This window comes from Aythya fuligula, chromosome 14 (genome assembly GCF_009819795.1).
Source record: "Aythya fuligula isolate bAytFul2 chromosome 14, bAytFul2.pri, whole genome shotgun sequence".
Classification (NCBI taxonomy): domain Eukaryota; kingdom Metazoa; phylum Chordata; class Aves; order Anseriformes; family Anatidae; genus Aythya; species Aythya fuligula.
In genome coordinates this window covers 14076310-14102244 of record NC_045572.1, presented here as the reverse complement: position 1 = coordinate 14102244, position 25935 = coordinate 14076310, and the positions used below count along the sequence as shown (strand labels likewise).

Sequence of the window (25935 nt, the reverse complement as noted above, 5' to 3'; positions counted from 1 at the left end):
CAAAACCACAGAAAAGGCAAAATACACGCTCAGAATTTACATGGAGAAAACATTTCCTTTTTTTTTTTTTTTTCCTTTTTTTCCTTTTTTTTTTTTATGTCCAAAACAAGCGCTTGTTTTTTTTTTTTTCTTTGTTTTTCTTTTTGTTGTTGTTGTTGTTCATTTCTTTGTTTTTCAACACACGCACCGTCTAGAAAGTTAAACGCCATGCAGATGAAGAGAGTGCAGCTAGAAAGTCCCCGGGGCGGCGGCGCTGCAGGAGCCCCACGCCAACGAGCCAAGAGCTTCCATCGGAAAAACAGACCCAGAAACGGGAGGGTTGCCGGAAAAACCTCCGCCCTCGCGCCTCTCAGACCTTACGGCAAAGGGGCGAGACCAAAAATCCCCCTTCCCGGCCCTGCTTTCCATCCTGAAAAACACATCCTGGTGGCTCCAAAGAGCCCCCCCGGTGCCTGGTTTGCCCTGCAGGCAGCCCTGTGGGTGCCCCAGGGACGTGGGTGCCCTGGGGACATGGGTGCCCCGGTGCTGGGAGCAGCACATCAATGCAACCCCTCTCCAAATGTAAACGCAACAAAAAAACAGCAACCCCCAAAAATCCCCATCCCACCCACCCCCCCCCCCGCCCTAAACAGCTGAACATTTCTAGTTATTACATAAAGATCCATTTCAGCAAATACTCCAAATCAAGTTACGAAATACACGGTAGGTCGGTTTTCTTTGTTCCTATAAAAAGGCATGCGCTCAAAGTAGAAGATAGCTAAAGGCTTGGTTGTTTCTTCGAAGCACGACCAGATTTCTGCAGAGTTTTGTTACTAAAGCTTGCATTCCTCGTCTTCGCTGGAAGGTGTCGTGTGGGCGATGGCGGATTGCGTCTCGAATCGGTGGCCAGCTCGGCTGCCCCAGCCCTTGTGCCGCGGGGAGCTGCGGGTGCTGCATGCGAGGGGCTGGGGAAGGGGTCCAGAGGGACGGGAGGAGGGCGTGGGGGCGATGCAGGTGCCCCAAACCCGCCGGCAGGGCTGGGAGAGCCAAGCCCTGGGGTGCAGTCGCTTTTCTCCTCCCGGCTTCGCCGGTCCCGGCTCCCAGGGGAGAAGGGAGGAAGGAGGGCGAGCAGCCGGGGCGCAAACCTACTTACCCTGCTGGGAAGGAGCTGGCCCATGTTCCGTGGAAAGGAAAACGCCGGGTTGCCTTTACTCACCCCTCCACGCACACACAGCCCTCCTCACCCGGGGCGCACGGATGCTGAACTTTTTGCCGATGGTTTAAACCCAAATTCCCCGGCCGAGGATGCCGGGAGGTGGGAAATCAGGGTGGGAACCCCGGCGGCGAGCGAGGACCTCGATAGCAGCAAGGCAAAATCCACGGGTACGTGGCAGGGGGCTGCGGCACGGGGTGGCTCCAAGCTGCCCCCGCGCCCTCCTCTTCCTCGGGGAGCTCCCAGCGGAGGCAGGGATGGAGGCGGACGACGAGTCCTATCCCAGTCCAAGGGCCGTGCCGGGCTGCGGGGCCGTGGGGGGGCCAAAAATGCCATGCAGCCCGGGGCTGGGGGGAGAGGCTTTTGCCCCGGCAGGCGCCAAATGCTGAGGTTTAGGTTCGCGGTGTCTCTTGTCTTGGTTCATGCAGAGGAAAGGGGGCCCGGTGGGTGGGGACGGCGGTGGGGTGCTTGCGGGCGCCGGCGGGGCCGTTGGGTGTGTGCGGTGAGAAGCGAGGGGTTGTTCCAGCGGGAACCAAGCAGCAGAGCCAACAGCCAAAGTCCCGTCGGGGGAGTCGGAGGGGTCTCACATCCCGGGCACTCAGTCAGTGACAAACCCGACACGGGCCGGGCCGCGCTTCAGCTGCAAAACACCGAGGGGCAGAGCAGGATTTTGCTTCGGCCACCCCTTTGAGCGGAGCATCCCGCTCCCACCACCCTCTCCTCGCCATCCCGCACCCCGTGGGGCAAAATCCCACTTTTTTTGCCCCTAGGGTGCCCCGAGGACCCCATACCCTCCCTGCCCCATGCCCGGAGCCTCACAGGCTTACTGCGGTAGGACGGAGGGCGCGCCGGATCTGTGGAAGTGGACGATTTGCCATTTTCCGTCGCGGCGGTGCCAGATGCGGGTCTCCTCGGACTGGGCCGTGCGGGGGATGCCCCCCGCGTCCACGTACTGCGTGATGCGGATGTAGGCGATGCAGGCCGACTCGTCCCCCATCAGGTGGATGTGGGGGTTCAGGATCGTCGTGTGCACGGGTTTGCTGTTCCGGGACCACACTGGAAAGGGGACAAGGAGAGGGGGGCTTTGGGTGGCTCCTCGATTTGGGAAGGGGAGATCTTGGGGTTAGGCTGAGTAAATGGTGGGCTCAGGATGGGTTCCCCTAGAGACCCTCTAAGCAAACAGCCCCTCGGCACATCAGCATGGCCCTAGCAGGCTCGATTCACCTCCTGCTGGGATCTCCCAGCTCAGGGGTGCTCCCAAAGCCACCCATATCCTCCTCTCCCCAGCGAGCTGCTGGAGGTCAAGGCGCAGACGGGCTCTGGGAGGTGGTAAGGGTCCCTCGGGGGGAGGAAGGGGGCTGCTTACGGTTTTCAAAGTAGAATCGGTGGAAATCCAGGCCTTCCACGAGGTTCCCCAGAGCCTCAGGCTCGAAGGCAGTCATCCCGGGGTCACACATCTTCCTGGAGAGGAGGAAGGGGAGAGGAGGGGAGAGGTTATCGTGCTGCTCCTAGCACAGCAGCCTGTCTGTGAGCTCAGGCAGAAGCCAGACCTGGTCTTGGCCCCGCAGAAAGCCCCCCAACCTCGCCTCAAGCCCCCCAACTTCACCAGGACCCCACTGAGATGAGGCAAATCCTCCCTCGGCCACCTCCTCCCATTAAACCTCCCAAGGTGCTGCCGCCTTCTTTGTGAGTGGCGAGAGAAAAACAGCAGGGAAAAACCAATTCCCTCTGCTCTGTATCAACATATCCCCGCTGCTGTCCTCTGGGGCAGGGATGAGGACCTGCACTCGCTCAGAAACAGCTAATTAAATCGGCCCTGGACAAGGAAGAAACATCTTGTGAGGAGCAGCAGCTCTGCGAGCAGAAAGCAGAGCTTCCAAGCTGCCTGGGGCAGTCCGGGCGTAATGGACACGGCGGATGTGATGTTCCTTCTGCCTCCATAAATCACATTTACAGTTATTCATCTTTCTGCAAAAGCAGAAAACGGGCTCATCCGTGCTAAGCAGAGCAGAGCTGCGGTCACAGCACTGTGGCAAGGTTTGGGAACTGAAGTCCCCTGCGTGTCCTGGATGGTCTCCGTGCCCTAATGCCACATCAGCCCGGTCACCCTGCTCACGGCAGTGGTTGAACCACGAGGTTTGTGCTGTCGTGGGGGGCACGAACCCCTCAGCACCCGCTCCAGGATGCTGAGCCCAGCCCAGAACCAACACACTCACGTGTAGGACTCAAAGTCGCCGTTGCTTATTGCTTCGATCAGCTGCTCTGTCACCTTAATGATTTCTTGCTTCCTCACTGTCGGCGTAAAGGAAAATAAAAAGGGAAGAAAAGCCACAACACCCATGTTACATTATCTGTCAAATATTTTTGCCCCCTCTGTGGCCGGCCTGGCTCCCAGCCCCTGCACCCTGCACCCCAGGATGGGATGTGCAACCCTGGGCATATTCTTTGCCGAATCAGTGCCATACCTGATTTAATTTAATTTAATTTAATTATTTTTTTAACTGTGGCTAATGAAAGGACGTGCCAAGAGTCACTCCTAGAGGAGAGGGACCCCGTCCCTGCTCTGAGCATCGCCCCTCGTGGTGCCACTCTCGCCCGGCCCCGTGTCCCATTAGTGCCAGACCCAAGCCCGCCTTGCTTTGTGCTGGGATCACTTCGTTGAGTGACTTTGCAAATTAGCACCGATAAATTATTCCCTGGGTTATTCTTAGAAAGCTGGCTCGGGCAGGCAGGCGACAGGGATTTCCCTGGAGGCTTTTCCCCAAGGGCTGTTGGCCTGGGAGCAGCCGGGAGCCCAGCGGGAGCGCAGGAGGTCCCGTGGGGACCAGCCGTGCCAGGCATCTCCATGACATTTCAGGGAGCTTCCACATTTTTGGGAGCCCTCTCTGCTCTCCAGCACTGTCCTGATCACTCCTTGCAGTCAGATAAACCACCTGTGCTGGCATTTCACTCTGAAGGAGAGGAGAAAGCCACTTCTGGATGGCCCTGGGGTTCCCTCCGGCACAGGGCTAACAACCCTGGGGTGCCCCTACCCACCTCCCTCATGCCCCCGCCGGTACCTTTGGTGTCTTCATCCTCGATGGTGGTGTTGGTGCTCTCCGACGATTCCTGAGCAAAGAACAGAGAGGAGACGGGGCACGGTGAGCCCGGTCTTCACCCGGCACGAGAAGGAGCTCGTGTGTCCGACAGCCCCCCGAGTCCGACCCCACAGCGCCCGGCTGTGCGCACGGCCGGCGACCCAGGGCAGCGCCAGCAGGTCCAACCCGGCCTCAACCTCAGCTCTATCGCACCGCAGAGCCCCCCCCCGGCCCCCTGCCCCCGGAGCCGAGGGCACGAGGGCTGGGCTGGGGAGGGTCTCGCAGGGACGGCGCTGCCTTTTCCTACCGGCGCCTGCGGGGACAGAGACGGGGCAGGTCCGGGGTGGCCTGGCGGGGTGCTAGGAGGGGCAGGGAGAGGGGCTGTGCAGGGGTGGAAGACACCATGTTGACTGTACGAGAGAGAGAGAGAGAGAGAGAGAGATGTACGAATTCACAGCGAGGAGGAGCTGGGATGAGAAAGAGGGGGACTGTGCAGGAGTGAGAGAGACCACACTGACCGCAGAGTAGGGAGAGAAATGTACAATACAACAGAGTGCTTCCAAGACCCACATGGACCACCGAAGGCTGAGACACAGCTCTTTCCATCAACGGCTGAGCGAACTACACAGATTTGGGGTGTGTGTTGGGGGGGGGGGGGTCCTGACCCCCCCGTCTCTCTCCAGGAGCCCCATCAAGGCGACTCTGCTAGCGGAGCTAGAGCAATGGCTCTGCGAGCTCTTCCCAGCAGAGCCTTGCTGATGTATTACCCAGAATACCCCGATGGAGGTTGGCAAGGTGTCCCATGACCATACAGTCCCCGCAGAGGCATGGAAGGTGTTTCTCCAAGGCTCCTTGGACCGATGCAGCCTGCAGACCTGAGTCAGGAGAACTGGGAGAAACGGCATGAGAACCCATCAGCAAGACACCCAGGGCTGGCTTCCCACCAGCTGGCGGCCAGCGAGTGCCTGCACCAACCCTGTGAATGGGGTTTGTGGGTGATACGGCTTTGAGGATGTTCCCTCCAACCCCGCTGTCCCTTCTTCCCTACCCCGAGGTAACTTCCAAAAACGGGGGGAGGCTGGAACATGTGGAGAGGCCCAGCAATATCAGCATTGAGGAAGACGAAGGACACTCACCATTAACTGAACGCTGGAACTGGACTTTCTTTTCTGGAAAAACAAGGAGAAGAGATGGAACAGGAAGAGACACAGAGTGAGAAAGGCAGAGAGCAGCACGTGAGAGGCAGCAGCTCCTGAGCCGCCCTCCGTGGTCCTCCTGGAGGGGCGAGCGAGAGGCGCGGGGGCCAACCTGCTGCTCCTGGGGCTGTGCCGGCTCCCACCCGCCTTCCTGCTGGCACCCTGCCTCTCCTGGCCTGCCACTGCCTCCGTTGCTGCTCACCCCAAGGACCTGGTTAGGCTGAGAGGCTGCTAGGAGTAGGTGGCCGCCCTGGTGGCTTTGTGCCCTGGTGGCTTTGTGCCCAGGCCACCAGGCTGGTGGGAGCACCAAACGGGAGGCTCACCGACTGGGGCTGCCCTGGGCGCATCTGCCCGTGCCGCTGGCTGTTGTGCTCACCCAGCTGAGCTGCATCCCTTTGGACCTAGGGTTTCCTCCAGCACCGAGCCGGCTGCTCTAAAGCCAGCGTGGCTACGGCTGCGTGGCCCTGCAGGGCAGAGTGCCGCACGGGGAGCTGTCCTGGTGCCTGGGATCGAGCCACGTCTCCTCCAAGGAGAAGCTCCTACTCATGCACGTTTATCTCCATCCTCAACCTCTCCCACTAGGCTTTGGGTAAGAGCCCATGGCCAGCTTTCTGCCTGCAGTCCCCAACCCCTCCTGGACGCTCCTTCCTGTCCGTGCTCCTCTCCCCTCTCCACCAGGGCACCGAGGGCCGTGCGCCCTGGCCTCGTGCCCTTTCCTTTCCTCCAGCTCCCCGGGGACAAACCCCAGCTGGCGACGGGAGGCACCGAGGTAGGAACTAGAAGCTGCGGTGCCAAATCTGGAGCATTTTGCCAGCACCTATAAAAGGCACCGCTCCTGCCTGCCCCACCAGGGGAAGAGCAAGCCCTGCGCAAACCTCTCAGAAAAAAAAAACAAGTGGGGACCCCTGAGGGCGTACGGATGGGCTGGGGCGTAGGGGCTGCTCACATCCACCCCCTTGATATCCTGGGGGGCTCCCACCAGCATCACCACCGAGGCTCTCCCCTCCTTCGCTGGGCCCTGTGTAAATCCTCAGCCCTCCTTCTCCAGGGAAGCCGCTGTCCCACAGGGCAGGGCGAGCTGCCGAGCTTCGGGAGGGACCCCCGGGGGGGAGCCGGAGGAGCTGCAGGACGGGCTCCCAGCCTCTGCTAACCAAGGACATGACACGGGGCAGTAAACTGCAGAAGTTTCAGACGCGACAGAATGCAACACAAAGCAGCGACCGCGTCGGGTCGGGACATACAGTAACAGGATGCGACACGGGGCAGTGAGCTCATTAATTTAGGACGGGACAGGATGCGACATGGGGCAGTGATTCCATTAGTTTACGATGTGACGAGATGGGACACTACACAGGGCAGTGAAGGTATCGGAGCTGCTGGGACCAGCAGACCTCCCGGAGACCCCCGAGCAGGGGCGGAGAGGAATTTCTGGTCCCGTGAATGCTTTCTGTAAGGGGAACCTCCCCGGGAGGGTGCTTGGAGGCAGGGAGGTGCCTGCTCCCTCGGGGAAGGCCAGCACAGGAGGTTTCTCCGGGTGGGGACAACTCTTCCCACATCGAACCATGCGTCATGCTGACCCCAGCCCTGCTCTCCACGCAGGCAGCACCCTTCCCCTTCCCTCCCCAGCTGCCCACCCCCACCCACGCACATTTCCAGGCTCCTGCCCAGCTTTCCCAGTGAGGTGGAAAGGAACAAACAGCACCCAGCGATGCCCTGGCATCCTCCAGGTGCCCACGGTGGCCACCAGAGCCTCTCCAGCAGCAGCCAGCCCCCCTTGGCCCTCTGTTTTTCCCCCCGTGAGGGGGTTACGCTGCACGTCCCCCCCAGGCTGAGCAGGAGGAGGTGGGGATGGTAACGCTGGAGGTGCCCGACACCACAGCTTGTGGGGAACGAGCCTTGCTCGGCTTTGTCTTCTCCTCCTCCACGCTCTGCAGAGCCTCTCCAGCCGCCAACGCTGAAAAAAGCAGCTGGTGGTTGCTGTCCCCTGTGCTCCAGCAGCTCGCACCGAGCCACCTCTGCCCGGGGGATCCCTGCTCTGGTGGTACAGAGCAGCAGAGGAAGGCTGGCAGGGCTGGCAGCTGGCTTCTGGTGGCTCCCCTGGGGGCTGTCCCCTCTGTGCCAGCGCCGCAGTGCCGGACCCGCAGTGCTGTCCTGGAAGGCACGCGGCACCCCGACACCGCGGCACAAGGCAACGTCCCCTGGGAGCAATGCAGCCCAGCAGCTTCATGTTGCAGCACAAGGCTGCAGGGCCACAATGGGGGTGTGTGCGTGGAGCTGGGCCCTGCTCTGGAGGGTTTTCCGTGGTCCCAGACCTTGTGGGTTTGACTTTTGGACAAAGGAAGGAAGAAACCAGCTGAGGGCTCTGCCCTTCCCAAACCCTGCACCCCTCACAATCCAACAGCAGGGTCCTGACAAAAGGGACGGAGGAAAAAAAAAAACTGGCTGTGCTGCAATCAGGGTCCTGAAGCTGTGCCACCCACCTTGCATCCCTGCCCTGGGCTGTGGGGATGTGATCACACAAGTTCTTTGCTGTTTGTGTCCGTGGAGGCACAGGTAAGGAGAGGAGGACCTCCACGTGGGCCATGCCTCCCGCAGAAGGGTGGCAGCTCGCTAATCCCAGCTCTCCTTGCTGCCAGCAGGATTCCCCTGCCTCCAGGAGCCACCTGGTCCTGGAGAAGAGCTGTGGCAACCCGAGGGCTCTGCAGCCCTCCAAGCACCGGCTGCTTTCCAGCGCATCGCCGAGCTGGAGCGCTCCTTCGCTCTGTCTGCAGTGGGCACAGGGGGCTGGGAGCAGCACCAGGAGGGTTAAACACACCCGTGTGCCACCCGGGGACAGGACAGAGCTGGGGGACAGCCTGGCCCAGCCCCACCACCTCCAGCAGCAGGACCACAATGGGATGGGGGAGATGTGGCCACCACCGCACGGCTGCCAGCAGCCTGAAGCCACGGCCTGAAGCCACTCTCCTGCTGCTGGCTGCAGCTCCAGCCCCTTCCCTTGCTGCACTGCAAAGCCTCCACGCTGCTCCGCTGGCCCGGGGACACGCTGGTGGCCCGGGGACACGCGGGGACAGCTGTGCCAACAGCCGCCCTTCAGAGCGCACGGTGCCACGGGGACCCCACCGCCGGCACGGGAGCGCAGGGGCGGGCAGGAGGGGGCTTACCTTCACGCCGTCATTCTTCTTGTTGCCACCGCTCTTGCCTCCTGGAGAGAGGAGGAAGGAGGTCAGGAGAGCCAGGCAGGGCACCAGGACCAGGAGGCCGAGGATCAGCAGCATGGTGCCGGGCGGCAGAGCCCCGCGGGTCTCCTCCTCTCTCCAGCCGCCTCTGGCACGGCCCCAGGAGCTCAGGGGTGACCCCGGTAGCACCGTCCAGTCCTTCTGGGGTGCCTCTCCACGAGGGACATGACCGTCCCCGAACGTCACGCCGAGTCCGTGGGGTGCCTCGCACGGGGAGCCCGCGGGCGGGCTGCGCCCCGGGGTGCTGGCGGCGCGGCGCAGGAATGGGCCGCCCGCCTGCCGCCCTCTAATTTTAGCCCCATGCTGCCGGGATCATGTGCTGCCGGCCTGCCGGCCCGACAGCTGCAGCCCACATTTTGACAATGATGAAAAGCAGACGCCTTCCCCGCTGCCCACCTCCGGCTGCCGGCCGTGCCCCGGCCCCCACCCCCGGGGCTGCGCCGGGCACCCCGAGGCACCCACGGGTGGGAGCAGCCCCACGCCGGGTGCTGTCACCCAGCTGGGGTGGGTGGTGGGGACAGGCAGCCCCCGGGCTGTGCGGGATGGCAGGGTTTGGAGGGAAGTTTTTGAATTTCCTGCCCTTTGATGCTTTGCGCCTGCCGGTAACCGGATCCCCCCCAGCTGCTGGACTCCTCCGGCCCCGCACACGCTGCCCACAAGTGCTAAATCTGTCAGCACGATCCCCCCGCGACAAATGCGGATGCCAGCCCCTTCCAGGGACCTCTCCATCTCCCCCGGGGAGCCCCCATCTCCCCCTGCTCACCCCGACACCCAGCTCCTGGGCACCTCAGCCAAGCTCCCCCAAAAGCTGATGCCAAGCCCACCATGCCGTGCTGTGCCAAGGCCTCTCCTGGTGCAGGGGCTGGGCTGCCACGCTCTGTCCCTGTCCCTGCGTCTCCGTGAAGCCTGGGGGATGTGGGATGCAGGGAGAGTGCGTGTCCCTGTGGGATCTGTGCCCTCCTGCCTCAGGAGGGCAAAGCAGGAGGGACAGGAGGGACCCTGCTGCTGCAGTGGCACCTGGAGACGTGTCGAGCACTCGCCTGGTGCAGAGGACGCTGTCTCTGAGGCTCTCTCCCTGCACCACAAACATCTCCAGGAGGGCACAAAAGCAGCTGCCTCCATCCCTCGCCACCCCCAGCACCCACATCACCACCAGGGCACAAGCAATTTGAGTGGGCACACACCAGCCCCAGATCCTAAACCCTCCAGGGAGCCTCAGACGGAGACCTTACCCTCTGCCACCCCAGCACCCACCCCATAGGGGCTGGGTGACCTGGCCCTGGCCTTACAACCTCCCCCCACCCCACAGAGCACCCGGCTGCACCCACAGCCCCACTGAGAGCCGGGGGCAAAGCCACGTCCCCATGGCACCCATGGGCCTGCCCTGGGTGCTGGCACAGGGCGAGGAGAGGAGCCCGGAGACGGCACCTACCGGAGAAGTTCCTGGTGGCCAGCATGGTGGTGAGGATGGCTCCCTGAAACACACGGAAGCAGAAGGGAAGGGGGTGCAGGGCCCTGAACACCGGGTCCCCATGTCCCCAGCCCCGCGTGTCACCTGTCCCCCTGCTAATATTCTCCTCCTGCTATCAGAAGCAGCCCTCGGTACCCAGCTCTTATCCCCAGCATTGGGTTGTGTTCTCCAAAACCTCCTTCCATCGAAGATTAAAGGGGTATTAAATAACCCGGGGCACATTTTGGCCTCATTCTGCCCTGCTGGCAGCCCAGGCTCCATCGGCCAGTGGCAGCAGAGAGGGATTTAATTGCACTGAGAGCAGTGGGGCAGGGGCTTCTCAAGGAAGCCGTGCAAAGAAAACATCCAGAAAAACTCCCCCCTTCTCCGGCTGACTCAACTAACTAGTTGCTCAGCGGGTAATGAGATTACTTAGGACTAATTGCCTACAGTAATGGATTACTATTTGGGAGTGTACGCCTGAACTAATTCGATTACCTGTCTAGCTGGAAAGTAATAATAGTTTATAGCCGGGTTCTTTCCCTGATAATCACGTTAGTAGCCTGCAGCTGCCCTGCTCTGTGCCACACTGCGCTCAGGCTGGGACGCTGGCGGGTCTGGTACACATCCGCGCTGTCCCCGGCTGGGGAGGCTGTGGGAAGGGGTCGTGGCACTGGTCTGGAGGAGAGATTTGCTTCTCCAGAGCCTCCTGAAGCCCCTTGGTGGGGGACCCGGCTGGGTGGGGAGATGGAGAGCTCAGAGCTGTAAGCCTGTGGTGCTGCTGGACTGCGTGAGCCAGGGGGTTTTGCCACAAATCTGGGAGAGTTTTCTCCTTGGCTGCAGCGTGGCTTGGCCCAGGGCTCTCACTACACCCCTGGGATCCCTGTCTTGCCAAAAAGAGGGACCTTTTTGTGCTGTCACCAGCAGGAATGTCCTTGTCCTGGTGTCCAGCACAGCCTCACCCTGTGGCTCAGCGCTTTGCTTCACCACAGCTTTCCTCCGAGCCCTGGGGAAGCCCAGCCTGGTGCCACCACCCCACCCCACCTCCTGTCTCTCCGTCACAGCGGGATCCCCAAATCTCCATCAGCGCCATGCTGCCGACCCACAGACCCCACCCTGCCCTTCCCCACTCGGCGAACACCCCCCGGGGACCCTCCCGTGCATTTTGCAGCCGACTCGGAGAGGAGAGAGCGTGAGTTACCTTTAGCTTCCTCCGGGCATTGAACTTCTTCAGGCAGTCCACCGTCTCCTGCCTGTGCATGCATGAGGCCACGGTGGCACGGTGCTGGGAGGAGAGAGAAGCTGCTTAGGGCAGGCACGGGGTGCAGGATCCCTCTGCAAACCCCGTGCCCCCCAAACCTTCAGCCCCTGGGGGTCAGTGCCGCCCGGCTCACCGATATCCAGGGGTGCTTCAGAGCCTCCGCTGCCGTGATGCGCTTGGAGGGGTTTATGGTCAGCATCTTGTTGATGAGATCTTTCGCTTCGGGAGTGACCGTGTCCCATTCAGGGGAGGGGAACTGCCGAGCAAAGGGGCCAGGGTGAGAGGCAGCAGGGAGCAGGAGAACTTTTGCAATTGGGCTGGTTCTCCTGAAAACCTTCCTCCAACCCTGTCCCAGCTGGAGCACTGGGGAGCAGGGCTGGGAGGAGGAAGATTGAGGGCAAGAGCTGCAAAGTGGGCCTGAAACACACCGCTGTGTGCACCTGGGCAAGGCATCCCAGTCAAATCGCTGTGACCAGAGCAAAGAAACTCGCCCCCATCTATCCAAACTCCTCCGTACGGCTCTCCTGGGGCAGCAGAGTGGGGACAGCAGGAGGACAGAGGGGCAGGGGAGGGGGCAGCGAGACAAACGCACTCACATCGTACGCCCCGGCCTTGATCTGCTGGTACAGGCGGTGCTGGTCTTCATCCCAGAAGGGCGGGTACCCCACCAGCAGGATGTACAGGATGACGCCTGCCCGGGGAGGAGATGTGGGGTCAGTGCCGTGCCAGACTGGCAGTCTGTGGTGTCCCACGCTGCCCAGTCCGCTCCCCAAATTTCGGCCCCAGTCGGACTCACCGCAAGCCCACAGGTCCACGGCTTTGCCATAGGGATCCTTGCGGAGCACCTCGGGGGAGAGGTATCCCGGGGTGCCAGCGAAACCTGGGACAGACAGCTTGTGACATGCCTTGCAGACAGCCAGCATCCCCATACAGCCGCTTCCAGAGCCACAAGCACAGCCTGCAGCATCCCGGTGGCACGGGCACCCCCCTCCAAAAACACCCCCAGCTCCCGGGAGCAGAGCAAGCAGCAAGAGCACCATCACCCCAGGACGGTGCACAAACTCGGGGTGCTCTGACGTGCCCCCCAGCTCTTGGAAGAGGCTCTCCTCACCCCTGCCATGGGGCTGTCTGCCTCAGCAGGTCACCCGGTGACGCACCAAGCTTCCACCAAGCTGTGTGCGCATGGGCACAGGGCTGCTCCCAGGGGCGCAGCGGGAGCCATCGAACCCTTCCCAGGCTGCTGGGCTCTCCCTCACCACCCCCTGGGGATGCTCGCCCCTCCTGGGACAGCCTCGGTGGTCCCACCGACCGAACACGAGGGAGGGCTGGGGGGAAACCCGCTGCCGGCGCTCACCGAACCAGGCTTGCTGGTCCCCCTCCACCTCGATGGCGAGGCCGAAGTCAGCCAGCTTGACGGCGGCTCCCTTCAGCTTGGAGGCCAGCAGCAGGTTCTCGGGCTGCAGGAGGAGGGGAAGGTTGCAGGGGAGCAGAAGGGACCCGGGGGCTCTGCTGTGCCGGGGTGGGGGTTCCCAGAGCAGCTCCCAGTGCTTTGGGGAGCCGTGTGTCCCATTGAGCACCCTCCTTAGAGGGCCACGGACTACCAGGACCTCCCTGCCCCTTCTCCCTTTGGGTGTTTCACCCCAGAGCTGCTGTTTGCTCTGCAGCTTTCCATTAGCTTTTGGGGCCCCCACACCCTCCCACGGGCCCTTCCCCTGCAGCTCGTACCTTCAGGTCCCGGTGGACCACCCCCATCTGGTGGCAGTGCAGGACAGCCTCCAGGATCTGCTGGATGCAGTGGCTGCAGAAGAGAGAGGAGAAAGCTCACGTAGGTGTCTGGAGAGACACATTTTCCTTAGCTGCACCCGCAGGGCTGCATTTCCTCCCCTCACCCTTCTCCCCATCGCTTCAGTGCCCATCTCCATCGTGTGCCACACGCTGGTGGTCACCCAGGTGCCGGTGGTGACCCAGCCAGGGGCTGCTGGACACCCAAGCAGGGTGCTGGGATGGTGTGTGCACCCATGGGCTCCCCAGAAGTGACACCAGGGAGCTGGGGACCAGCGGGGAGGACACCACACGTGCCCAGGTTCGGTCTCCAGACGGGGGCAGAGCAGCTGATGCTCACTTCAGCCCCATTTCCCCAGCCCCATGTGAGGCTGGTGGCTCGTGCTGTGTCTGTTTGCTGTATGTCCAGGCCATTAAAGCCTGGCTCGGCTGCGTGCGTGAGAAAGGAAGGGGAAAAGGATGAGGCAATGATCACTTCTGTTCCCAACCAGCTGTCTGCGAGGCAGAAGGCCTTCATTTACATGTATTTTATTTTATTTGGATGACGCTAATCAGAGGATGGGTTGTAAGCGGATCCAGCGCAGGCTGCCCATTTAATAAGATCACTTTCTGCCTAGAAATGGGGAATATTTCCACGCAGCCAGGAGCAGCACGGAGCTTACCACCCCCTTGGCCATTTGTATGGACGATGCCCCACGCACGGGGCACAGCCGAGGCTGCACCAGGAGCTCTCTGAGGCCGTGTGGGTGACCACAGCCAGATCAAATCCCCTCGGGGCGAGTGCTGGCTCCCTCGCCGAGCTGAGAGGTTCCTGGTTCCCGTTCCCTTCAGGAGCACCGTGTGTCTGGGAGCCCTGACTGCTCCTCCTTGCGCTTTTATACTGCGAGTGCCAGAGCACCGCTTGCAGATGGCTCTGGTGCAGCTGCAGGGAGGAGGATGCCAGCCCCAGGCTGGGTGCAGGCACCAGCCCTGCGGTAACACACACAGCTCTTGGCGCAGGAGCCGAGTTAAAACCAGCTTTTTTTTTTTCTTTTTCTTTTTTTTTTTTTTTGGCTCTCCACATCTGGTTTATCAGCAAGCTCTGCAGGGCGGCTGTGGAACAGCTCTCAGCACAGAGGGAGCCTGTCCTGCAGCAAGCAGGGTGCGTAATGCCCTGGGAAGGGGCAGCAATGGGGAAAGGGGACCCCTCCTGTCCCCTCCCTGCCCAACACGTCCTTGCTCACCTGGCATCCGCTTCGCTGTAGTACTCCCTGGCCACGATGTCCTCAAACAGCTCCCCACCGGTGACCCTGCGGGAGGACAGGGGGGTCACAGCGGGCACGCAGAGGGGCTGGGTTGATTTACAGCATGCTCAGCCCTGGAAAACCCTCCCCAAAGTGCTGCTGTCTGTGCACAGGGGGAGAGGGATGGGGGGCATGGCATGGATTGGGATAGGATAGGATAGGATAGGATAGGATAGGATAGGATAGGATAGGATAGGATAGGATAGGATAGGATAGGATAGGGGACCCCAGACCTCCCCATTCCCACCCCATGCGCCCCCCAGAAAGCCATGAGCGAGCTGGAGCTCAGCAGAGCTCGGGGTGAGGGGCAGGGGGCGCAGGGCACACGGCCTTGGGGGCAGCCCGCAGCAGCTGTGGGGTCAGGAGCTGCATTCAGCCAGCACTCACAGGTCGAATATCAGGTAGTGGTGGCCCTCTTCGGAGATGCTGTCGTGGAGCCTCACTGTGGCAGAGACAGGGGGGTTACGGCGCGCCCGGCTCCCGCCCGTGCTCACCCCCCAGGACCCAGCAGGGAAGGGCAGAGCAGGGATGCTCTTCCTCCCCCTCCTCTTCTTCTCCTTGCTGCTAGCTGGGGGGGGCTCCCACTCGGCCAAGGGCCCCCGTGGTGCAAGGCTCAAAGGTCACATCCAAATCGGGGACAGCGGGGACCTGGCCCAGCTCCCGGGCAGGCTGCGGCCGCGCGCACCAGGGCTGAGGATTAGGAGAGGTGCCGGGCTGCCAAGCCCTGGCATTAACCTCGCTTTTTATTTATTTTTTCCCTCCTGGTCGCGACCTTCCTCGTCTCCTTGGGAGGGCTGTCTCTGGGGATGCCCAGGGACCACGCTCTGCCCCGTCCCCCTGCCTGGCTCCTCGCCCTGCTCCGCGGGGCGCCGGGTGCGAGCGCATCCTCTTGGGCTGAATTCTGGTAATTTAGGCTGAGCTCCCTGCTCCCGGCTTCGCAGGCAGACACACAGCGAGGGGAAAGGTGCAGAAATAAGTAGGACAGGCAGACAGACGGGTGAGTAGACCAGTCTGGTGTCCTCTGCCCCCACCACATCCCGCTTTGCCCTGGGGCCACCTCCTCATGGTTCCCCGATCCCGCTGTCACCACCTCTGGGGTCTGTGTTGGGAAACCAGGGAGGAAAACGAACTGCTCAGGGGAACGCTGCTGCAGGAGGGTTTGCTCCCAGCCTGGTTCACCCCAGCTAGGTCCCTCCTATGGCACTGAGCGCTGCTCATCCCGTTCACAGCTCCTTCTTCCCTACAGCCCCCGCAGACGTTCGCTGCCCTGTGCTCCGCCACCTGTGTTTGCTCAGCATCTCTCCCTGACACACAATCCCAGCCCCTCTGCCTTCCTGCGTCGAAACAAACACGTTTCCGCCCGTTTCATCTCATCTGAGAGGGATTTGGGGGTATTGTGCCTGGGATCCAAGAGCAATCAGAGGGGGATTAGGTGCCTTCGGTGCGGATAGGGCGCAAGCAACCACGAGCAGATGGGCCGGATACATCCCCTGCCTGGGGAAGTCCCAGAGCCCGTGGCTGCCAGGAGCCGAGGGGGTATAACGAGGAGCAGCCGCCCTAAAAATAGCCTGGTCCTACAAGCATCTGTTGCTGACCATAGTCAGAAAGAGCACAGCAGCAGCGCCGTGGTGGCCAAATAGCTCCGCGTTCGGTGCCAAGAGCCGGGCTTGGGGCACGGCTTGGTACTGACTCAGATGGGGATGGGTACCCAGAGCTCCAGGAGTGGGCATAGCCAAAATTTGCCCCTCCAGCAAGCTTTCCCTCCAGGTAAAAGCACCTGGGGAAGCTGCAGCTGTCCCTGACTGAGCCCCATGGATGTGCTGTGGGGTGGTGGGCACCCTGTGCGCAGCCTCCCCGTGCAGCCCCTCCTGCAGGATCCCTGCACCCCCAGCTGCCCAGCACGGCGTTCCCAGGGCAGACGAGGGATGGAAATGTGCTGCAGGAAACCCAAAGAGCCAGCACAGCCCCTCGGTGCCTGGGGTCTTCTCCTTTGGGGACCACCGAGCTTCAGTTTTCCTGCACCCCCAGCAGCACTGGCTCCTCTCCCTTTTGCCAGCGTTGCTCTGCACTGCTCAGCTCGCTCCTGCTCCCAGCTGCAAAGGCTGCAGAGCTCCCTTCCTACCCCCAGATGCCTTCCCAAAAGCTCCAGGAGCCCACCGAGGTCTGCACCTCCTGGGCTGCTGCAGGGGGAGAGGGGCTTCATCCCCAAAGGGACCCCCAAACCAGCCCCAGGCGCCGGCAGCTTGCATCAGCATCGCTGTCAAGGCTGGGCTTTGGGAATTTTGCTGCATTTTTTTCCCCTCCCCTCTCTCTCTCTCTCTCTCTCTCTCTCTCTCTCCTTCTGGCCTATTTTTGTCTTTTGCAGGGGCTCGGGAGTTTTCCTGAAACAGCTTTTCCGAAGGAGGCTACTCTCAGATGGACGGCCGGTGGGAAAGTCTTCGCTTCCCCCCCGCCATCGCTCCTCCCACGCCCCGCTCTGCTGCTGCTGCTCGGAGCTGGAGCCGCTTTTTGGAGCAGGCAGAGGAACACAGCATCCGAGGGGTAAAAATAGCCCCCCTGCAGCCCCGCTCCCCCCGGAGGGACGTGCGGCCAACTGGGTTAGTTGGGACCTACTTAAATCCCCCTGCGCTCGCCGGGGGCCTCTCTTTGCCTGACCCCGTTTGGAGAAGGGAGCTGGGGAGGAAGAGGAGGAAGAGGAGGGATGGGTTTTGCACCCAGACCCATGTCCCGGTGCCCCCCCTGTGCCTGGGGTGCGTTGGTGAGGTTTGGGAGCAGGGTGGGCAGCAGAGCCGGGTGCCTGGGGCACGCGCTTACCGATGTTGGGGTGCTTCAGGAGGCGGCAGATCCGAGCCTCTCGTTCCAGCTTCTGGTGATCTGAAAGAAGCAGCGGCCCCGAATTAGCGGCCGGGGAAGGGAACGAGCTGCTGCCAGGTCTCGCCGGTGCTCTCGGAGGAGCTGCCAGCACAGGAGAAGTGTAGGGGGATGGAGCAGCTGGCGAGGAGCGAACCTGCCTCTTCTTTTTGTTTTGTTCTGCCTTGTTTCAAAGGGATAATGGCTGCAGGGAGGTGTTCTGCATCAGGACCTGACAGACGTTGTCCCAGCATGGGCGCAGCACCCAGCCAAGCCCTGGGCACTGCTGCTGCAGGCGTCCTGGGCTTCTTCTCCTCGCCCTCTTCTCCCCATCGCCAATCCCTTTGCTGAACAAGCCCCGAGCTCCCCGCAGAGCTTTTGGAGGTGCCTGGGCGGTTGCTGCCCGCAGCCCTGCTGGGTTTGCTCGCCTTCAGCCGAGCACAGACAATCAGCACGGACCCTGCTGGCCCCCAAATCTAATAACCAAACCCCTGAAGATGGAGCAAAATTCAAGTGGCAATAGGGCCATCAGCCCCACGAATTCCCCTCGCTCCCTGCGCCCCGTGCCGCTCTCCCTGCCCCGCGCTGCCTCCTCCCCGCAGCTCCGTCTGAAGGCAGTTGGTGATAGCAGGAACCCAGCAGCCAGGAGAGGCAGGGATATAATTAGGGCTGCTCGTCTCTCGGCACTCTTGCTGCTACCTTGCAAGTTCACACCCCGCAGTCTCGCTCTGCATCGAAGCAAATCTGCAGCCGCCGAGACGTGCGGGGCTGCAGCCTTCCCCAGGGCGCCCCACATCCAGCCAGTCTGCCTTGGCATGCCTGGGCTGCGGGGACATTTCCCCCTTCAAAAACCCTTTTTGGGGTTGGTTTTTCTCCCGCTGGAGGCGATCTCCTCATGAGGAGGTCCAGCATTGCTGGTGCTGTTTGGTAAAAGCAGATCTGCTTGCTCTAAGAGGCCGGAGATCACCGGATCTCTGCACAGCCGGGGGCTCTGGGGATATTTCCAAAAGGAGCTGCTGCTCGGCCAGCAGAGCGAGGTCTCTCCAGGTGACAGAGGGACACGGAGCCATTGCAGGGCACGGCACAAACCCGAGGAGAAGATGGAGAAGGGCAGACTGCAGGGGCAGGCAGGGGACGTCCACCTCCCAAGGGGGGGTGCCCACTGCGCAACGCCGGGCGTCAGCACCGCGCTGCTTTGGCAAGCGCTGGCTCAATTTGAGGTCAGCAAGCAGCTTGTCACCATTTTCTGCGTTTCAGTTCTGCCTTCAGAGGTGAGCAGTGGCGTCAGGGAGAGAAGCAGAGGCAGGGAGTTAATTAAAGCCTCCCGGCAGGGCGCTCGCTCTCCCAGCACCCATCCTGTGCTCCCCAGTGCGCCCGGCGAGGAGGAGCCGCGGCGGGGACGTGGCAGGGGCCATCTGGTCTCCTCCGACCTCACCACCCAGATCCTCTGCCAGATATTTGTGGCACAGGAGCTCCTGCACGGGGGCGAGGGATGGCTGGAGTGCTTTTTTGTAGGATCAGCTCAGCCTGACCCCGAGGAGCAGCCAGCACGGATCTGAACGAGCCTTGTCCCGGAGCCAGCGCTCTCCAGCGCACCCAAAATCACCCCGCAGAGGGGGTCGTGCCCATCTCCAGACTGAAATGAAGCCAAGCCCCCACCGAGGGACCCATTTCGTTTATGTGTGTGCATCTATATGGGATGGGGCCCTCTCCAGGAGGTGATGCTCCCAAAATCCCTGCTGCCCAACGCCGGGGCTGTCAGCAGATCCTTGCTGCCAGGCTGTAACCACGCTTTGCTGCGACACGGTGCGTGGGGTGCTGGGGCTGCTACAGCAGGGAAATGGGGTCCTGAGACCCACAGGAGTCCCCAGGGACCCTTGCCCAGCCCCAAGATGTTCATGCCTTTGGTTCCCATCCATCGAGGAGCTCAGTATGCACTGCAGTAGGGATGGGGTGGGACAGGGGGCTCCCACCATGGTGTAAAGGACACAAACTCCCCACTGCAAGCCCTGCCGACCCCCAAAACACCTCCAGCACCTACCTCGGGCAGACAGCTTCTTGGTGTTGATGATTTTGGCCGCATACTCTTGTCCTGCCAACACCTTCACGCATCTCCGGACGATGGAGAAAGCGCCCCTGGGGAGACAGAAGGGAGGTGAAGGGCTCCGTGGGGGCGAGGACGGGGCTTGGCCCTAATGTGCTGCGGGGTGAGGGCAGCGATGGGATGGGGATGGGGTCGGGAAGGAGCTTTTGAAAGGGGGGAAAACACGGTGGGTGTGCCATCAGCTCCCAGGCACCACTGTCCTTGGGGACGTGGGGACAGGCATATATGGACGTGGGGATGAATGCAGGATTTGCCCCTTGGCACCATCCTGGCAGAGCGCTGGCACCGTGCTCCTTTCCTCCCTCCAAGCTCTGCCTTGTCCATCACCTGGGAGAGAGCAGGCCACGATTTACCCGGAGCTCTGGCTCCCCAGGGACACCGGGGATGGATGCAGCTGTGGCACCGCGCTCGGCCACTTCACCCTGTGTGCGTGCGTCTCTCTGCGTGCTTTAGACCTCGCAAACACAGCAGCAGTTTGCAGGAGCAGGCACAAGCACTCGCTGTGGCTGCAGGCGACCGATTTAAGGTCCCCGTGGCCGCAAACCCACCGCAGCAGCAGCAGGACCATCCCCGCTGGCTGCGGGCGCCGATGCCGGGGCTGCGCACGCACCCGCAGAGCCCCACCAAGCACAACCTTTGTACCAGGTTCCCTTTCCTGCCAAACCCCTCCGATCGCTCAAATAACAACTATCAAAAAGCAACGCCACCTCCCGCCCCACCTGCCCCCGCTCCCGCTGCACGGCGAGGAATAAAAGGCCGCGCTCGCGAGCGCGCTGCCAAGCAGCGGTGGATAATTGATTTTCCCGGTGGGGGCGGATGGAGACGGGCAATTTGGGGCTGAGTGTGATCTTTAGCAGAATAGGCGAGCGGCGGGGTGCAGGGGATGGGGCTGGGCACGCGGGAGCCCCAGCGGAGCCGCCAGCCCACGCGCCCCGTGCGGCATCGCCCGCGGCACGTGCCAGGCAGGGGCTGGGGAGAAGAAAGAGGAGACGAGCCCGGCGCTTCCCGAGCTCAGAGCCCTGCCATCTCATCCCGGCCACTGGAAGAGATGAGTTATTCGCATTCCCACAGCCTGGGCGGGAATTAACTGGAAATCAGGGGGGAAATGCTGCTTGTCCAGCCTGGGGAGACCGGGGTTGCTGCTGGCATGGGGCTGGACGCACGGTGCCACTCGCCGCGTCCCACCAGGAGCTCTGTGTGCACCAGGTCTGGGGGCTCCTTTCCTCCCCGTGACCCCTCTTTGCTCTTTTTTCCCTAAGGACAACCCGTTGCAGCAATGAGCACAGCAGGGAAACCCCATCCTGACCCAGCTCGGGGCTCTCAACCCAGCTGTAGGGTTTCACTGCGTGACCCAATGTGGGCCTGGAGGGACGCGGGTGTCCCCCCCACGGGGCAGAGGGAAGGACGGGGCTCCCACGGGGCACAGGAAAAGGTTTGTGCACCCCAGGCTGGCTGCTTGACCCCGCTGGGGGTCTCTCAGTGGCCGTGCCATGCCCACGCACACCACGCAGCCACCTCCTGCTGCTGGCTCCCAGCCCCGCAGCCGCTTCCAGGGTCGCCCAGGCCAGGAGTGACCCCCGGACCCTGTCCCCATGCCCCCCCTCGGGTCCCTCCAACCCCCACAGCGGCTCTGCCACGGGGATGCTCCACTTCCCCCTTCTTCACACCTTCCCTGCCAGCACCGGGCTGCGCTGCTGCCGCCCTCCCTCTCTTCAACACCTCCTCCTCCTCCGAGGCATTTTATCTCCTTTCTAGAGAGAAGAGTGTGGGCTGGGGATTTTTTGTTCCTCCGTAGCTTTTTTTTTCTTCTTTTTTTTCTTTTTTTTTTTTCTCCCTTTTTAATGAAAACCCTCTCCTGCAGCTCAGGGAGCCAAGGGGCTGATCGTACCGCTCGCTAATTGTCGCCAGCCTCTCCCTGAACCTGCTCCGCTGCGGGGGCGGATTCGGAGGCGCCGGAGGAGCTGCACTTTCTGTTTGTCCTACTCCGGTGGCCGTGGGCAGGATCCTCTCCCCGTCCCCCCCCCCACACTGCCCCCGCTCCTCGCCCTGTCCCTCGGCTCCTGCGAGCTGCGGGGGCGGTTTGGGGGGAGCAGGGCAGCCCCTTGGTGGCTCGGCTTTGCCTGGGGATGCTGTGGGAGCAGGTTTTCCCCAGCAGGGACACGGGAACAGCTCCACGTCCCCTGCTTGGGACATCCCCTTGCCTGTGCATGCAGGATATTGTTTGTGGAGCCCTCTCCCCAGCTCTGCCCCCCACGAAGCCCCATCACCGTGCTGCCATCAGCTGCGTGGCATCATCCTAAAACCCGGCTTGTCTCGGTGCCAGGATGCTTGGTAGCCGAGGAGGTGGCAAAGAAGCAGGTTGGGCGCAGCAGCCTGGCACCCAGCACCTTTCCAAGGCCTTTTTGGGGTAGAAAACACCCCTGAGAAATGCAGGAAGCTCGGGAAGGGCGGAGGGGGCACAGCTAAGGGCTGGCAGCCAGCCGTGTGCTGGGGGTGCCCCCGCCGAGCTGGCGGGCAGCGGCTGCGGCAGCGGAGCGCGGCGTGCAGCGCCTCGTCCTGGTTTCCCTTGCCGAGCCCACGAAGCAGAAATTTCCCCATGGGAAACCACTGGGTTTTTGCAAGTGGAAACCATCCCGGTGGAAAATTCCCAACCAGCTCCGCAGCGCATTGACCAGCCCAGCGAGGGCCCGGGGTTGGGAAGGCGGCTGGGTGCTACCCGCAGCCCAGGGGGGATGCTCTGAGCTGCAGGAGCCACCGGGCTGAGCCGCTCAGCCCCTGCATTGCCTCCTGCAGCAGGGGAGCTCGGGTGGGCCAGGCTGCCCAGGGTGTGATGCTCACAGGGCCGGGGAGCCTTGTTGCTGCTGCCTTTGCTTGTTTATTGATGAGCGTGGAGCAATGCATCTGCCCAGGTGCACTGCTGCGCTGCTGCGGGGGGCCCTGGGGTCTGGGCTCCCACTGAGCTGTCTCAGTGCCTGCCTGGCAAAGCCTCGTGCCCTGAACGCCTCCAGCAGCTGTCCTGGTCCTTCCTCATCGTGCCCAGCCTGAAAGCTCCCCTCCATGGTCCCTGCACCCCTGCCTGCCCTGCTGGGCCCAGCATCACCCCTGCAGGCACTGCTGACCCTGCTGCGCACCCCGCAGAGCCCAGAAATGCTGAGAAACCTCTGGAAAATCAGGTCCCGAACCCAGCCGTGCCCAGCTCCTCGGGGTGTTCACATCCCCCTGCCTGCAGCACCAGCTGGGGCTGCCTCCCCAGCTGCTGCTCCCCACCAGCCCCCCGAGCAGAAGGGGATGTGCGTGCACACCAGCGCATCCCAGCACCAGGGGTCTGCACACTCCGAGGAGCTGCACTTGTTTGCAGCAGCCACCTGCCCCCCCCCCCACCTCATTTTGGCAGGGAACATGAGCTGCGTTCAGCCCGGCACGAAGTCCCCCCCTGTTCCAGCCTCTCGCTTTCTCCATCTTTGTCCTCTCCTTTCTCTCTCGCCCCCGTTCTGCACGCCCACGCGCGCGCGGGTGCACATTTCGGCGCAGGCTGCCCTGCGGTGCGGGGCTGCGGGGCTGGAGCAAGTTTCCATGCCTACAGACGGACATAGCTGCACATCCACCACCCAGCACCCTGCCAGCAGGCTCGGGCACCCCGCTCCCGAGACAACCCCACGGTGCACAGGGCTCTCTCCGAGCTGCTCCGAGGGCACGCAGCCCACATTTACACGGCAGCTCCAAAAAGAGGCACCGAAACCGAACCCGAGGCACACGCCTGTTGTTTGTGCTTCTTTTTTTTTTGTATCCTGCCAGGCACCAAACCACACAGCATCCCTCTGCCCAGCACTGAGGGCATTCACGGTGCTGGGACCAGTGCCCTGCTCCACCCTGGGGTGCTCAGTGCCCCCCAGCACCACCCCGGCAGGCGTTCCCTGCACACGGATCCGTGCGGGCAGGCACCACGCGGTGACAGTGACACCCGCAGCCACCAAACTGAGCCCCTCCCGGCTGGGTTTCAACGTGGGGCACTCGCACACCCGGCTGGGACTGGGGATGGGGTGGGAGAATCCCAGCTCTGGCTGGGGTTTCTCCGGGGGCTGCCAGGCGGGCTGGGTCTCCTGCAGGAGTTGTCAAACCCCAGTGAATCCACGCAGAGAAATTCCCCAAAGGAATCGGAGGGGCGCCCGCCGCTTGGGTTTCCCTCCCCGGCTGTCCCATCCCTCCTCCTGGCTGGGGAAGTTGCCGGGGGAGCCGGCAGCCTCCTCTCTCTGGAGCTGCTTTTCTCTCAGAGGAGCACCCGTCCCCTTCCCGAGCCTGAACCCGAAATGTGGCACGGGGAAAGCTGCACCCATCACCCCGCACCCCAACTCGGGAAGGGACGGAGCTGGCAGGGCTGGGGCTGGGGGACCCCTTCCTAACCTCGGTCCCCCCGCTGCTCCCTTTTTTTCTCCGTGCCCATCATCCTGCCCTGGATCCGTCCTTTCCCAGCCCTGCCGAGGCTCTGCCCCAGCCGGGGCGCATCCAAGCCCCGTCTCCAACTTACTTGCCCAGTTCCTCAAAGAGCTGGTACTCCTCGGTGAAGCGGTTGCAGGTGATGGTGGCCATCCCCGGGGGCTGGAGACGCTCCCTCCCGGTGCGGAGTTGGGGGCAAGCAGCTTCTCCTCTCGCTCCCTCCCTCTCCGTGTGCTCCCGGGGCTCTCTCCTCGCCGAGGTAAATAAGGGAATATGTTTGATTGACAAGCCCGGAGATAATGATGAGGGCAATTTGTCTTCTCAGCCTCGCAAGCCTTCGTCAGCATCCCCGTCCCCATGGCGACCACCGCTGCCAGGAACGCCCTGCTCCTGTTGCCTGGGCAACTGCATCCCAAACCCCGCCGCCCGCCATGGGGACCGCGGCCCCGATGGGGGACCCGGCCCCTGGGGCTGCCCCGGGGGTCCCCCCGAAGCTCTGCGGGGATGCAAGGGGGGCAAACCCAAAATCGCCAACCCTACAGGCAAATCGGAGGACGTGGCGGTGGCAGGAGAACTGGGGCAAAAATGGGTTTCCATGGAAACCTGGGTTTCCATGCTGCAGGAGGATGCCGTCGCCCCAGCAACTGCCCCCCCAGCTAAAAAAAAAAAATAAGAAAATTAAAAAAAAAAAGAAAAAATCCAGGCCCTGCTGGTTGCCCTGCAGCAGCATCCCTGGGGGACTGCAGGGGGGGGGACGGGGTGGTGCAGAGCGGGGCGGGCGGCACGGATGGAGCAGAAGTGTGTCAGGAGAAGGCAGCGAAACCAAGGCAGGTCCCCAGGTCCCCAAACTGCCCCGCCAGCAGCAGGGTCCCCCGGGGGGGCCTGGCCCCGATCGCTGGCACCCGAGGGTCACCCCCTGTGTGGGGAGAGTGGCTTGGGCTGAAACACGCCACAAGGGGAGCCCTTGGTTTAAAAAAGGGGGAAAAAGAAATGGAAAAGGGCGATAAAAGTGGAGTAATGAGATCCAAGGCCTCCGGGGAGCACGCCTTGCTGCCGGCACCTCCACCTCCAGCCTTGCAGGTGCCCGGTTTCTGGCCCCTATTTGGGGTTTTACCCCATTTCTGGTCATTTTTGCAGGAGGAGAAGGGCGCCGGCAGCCAGGGCTCTGGGTGGCTGCGAAAGGCGTTGCCTTGGGCAGATGAGGCTGATGCAGCTCCCCTCCGGGGAACTGTAGGGTTAAAAGGAAAAGAAAAGGCTCTAACCAGACAAAAATAGGGAGAAATCTTTGAGAGGAGAGAGAGGAGGAGCGGGGAGAGGGAGAGAAGAAAGGAGGTGGAAGTGGAGGAGGACAGCAAGCGGCTGAGTGAGGAAGAGGAGGGGGAGGAGGAGAAAGGTCTAATGGCTTTTCCATTAATTGCACCATTACCCGCTCCCATCCCCACCCTCATGGCCCCGCATCCAGTCTCGGTGCCAGGGGCCCCGTTCCCACATGGGGCCAGACATGGGGACGGGGACAGGGACCCCGAGGGCAGCGGGACGGGGACAGGGAGCAGAGCTCACCCTGATGCCTTCACAGCAGTGTGGGTGTGCTGTCCCTGCCGGGGGGTTGTCCCCAAGGGGAGGGATGGACACTGATGCAGAAAACAGCCCCCTGCGCCCCCCATCCCATTAAAGCCCCCCGTGGTGTGCAGGATTTTTGGGGTTTGCGCAGCCCGGCACAGGCAGGGCTCTCCAGGAAGGGTTTCTTCCCTTGCTGGCCTCCTCTCTGTTTGCTTTTTTTTTTTTTTTTCTCTTTTTATCAGCGTTTTTCCCTCTTTGAGGAGAGGAGGAGCTGGGTGTTTCGGTGCCGAGCACGTTGAGCGTTGTGACTGAAATTCTCCCAGCCGGGCCCTGCTGTGCGCCGAGCCCCGTCCCCGGGCGCAGCACCGAGGCTCCGGGTGGGACGCTCCTGCTCCGGGCTGGGAGCCAGCACAGGGGGTCCCTGGGCCCAGGGAAGGGGAAAAACCCATCCCTGCCCCTCAGGACCCTCCTCAGACACCTCTCCTTGGCCGACATCTCCTCTCCCAGCCA

General features: G+C 62.3%; 1 protein-coding gene across 2 annotated transcripts; it reads right to left on the bottom strand.

Moving 5' to 3' along the window:
• Window positions 1–631: 631 nt before the first annotated feature.
• On the bottom strand, window positions 632–24139 carry CAMK2A (calcium/calmodulin dependent protein kinase II alpha). Of its 2 annotated transcripts, none has more exons than XM_032196993.1 (19): window positions 23957–24139; window positions 19369–19463; window positions 17292–17351; window positions 14865–14919; window positions 14418–14483; window positions 13138–13210; window positions 12767–12869; window positions 12209–12292; window positions 12009–12103; window positions 11546–11668; window positions 11353–11436; window positions 10134–10176; window positions 8627–8667; window positions 5406–5438; window positions 4252–4300; window positions 3409–3484; window positions 2559–2653; window positions 2012–2248; window positions 632–1832 (listed from the first exon to the last, which is right to left on the bottom strand). In XM_032196993.1, exons 1-18 carry the CDS (start codon window positions 24016–24018, stop codon window positions 2016–2018), a joined length of 1470 nt encoding a protein of 489 aa, XP_032052884.1. In that variant the 5' UTR covers window positions 24019–24139; the 3' UTR covers window positions 632–1832; window positions 2012–2015. The 2 variants fall into 2 exon arrangements, with proteins under 2 accessions (XP_032052884.1, XP_032052885.1); XM_032196994.1 differs by having other exon boundaries at window positions 2020–2248.
• Between the last annotated feature and the right edge of the window lie 1796 nt (window positions 24140–25935).

What these genes read in the sequence shown, in the direction of transcription:
- CAMK2A (XM_032196993.1), bottom strand. Translation starts at nt 24,018, where the DNA reads ATGGCCACCATCACCTGCAACCGCTTCACCGAGGAGTACCAGCTCTTT. An exon ending in TGAAGCACCCCTGGATATCG is followed by an intron (nt 11,437 to 11,545) that starts GTGAGCCGGGCG and finishes CTCTCCTCCCAG; the next exon opens with CACCGTGCCACCGTGGCCTC. An exon ending in GGCGACTTTGAGTCCTACAC is followed by an intron (nt 2,654 to 3,408) that starts GTGAGTGTGTTG and finishes CCTCCTCTCCAG; the next exon opens with GAAGATGTGTGACCCCGGGA.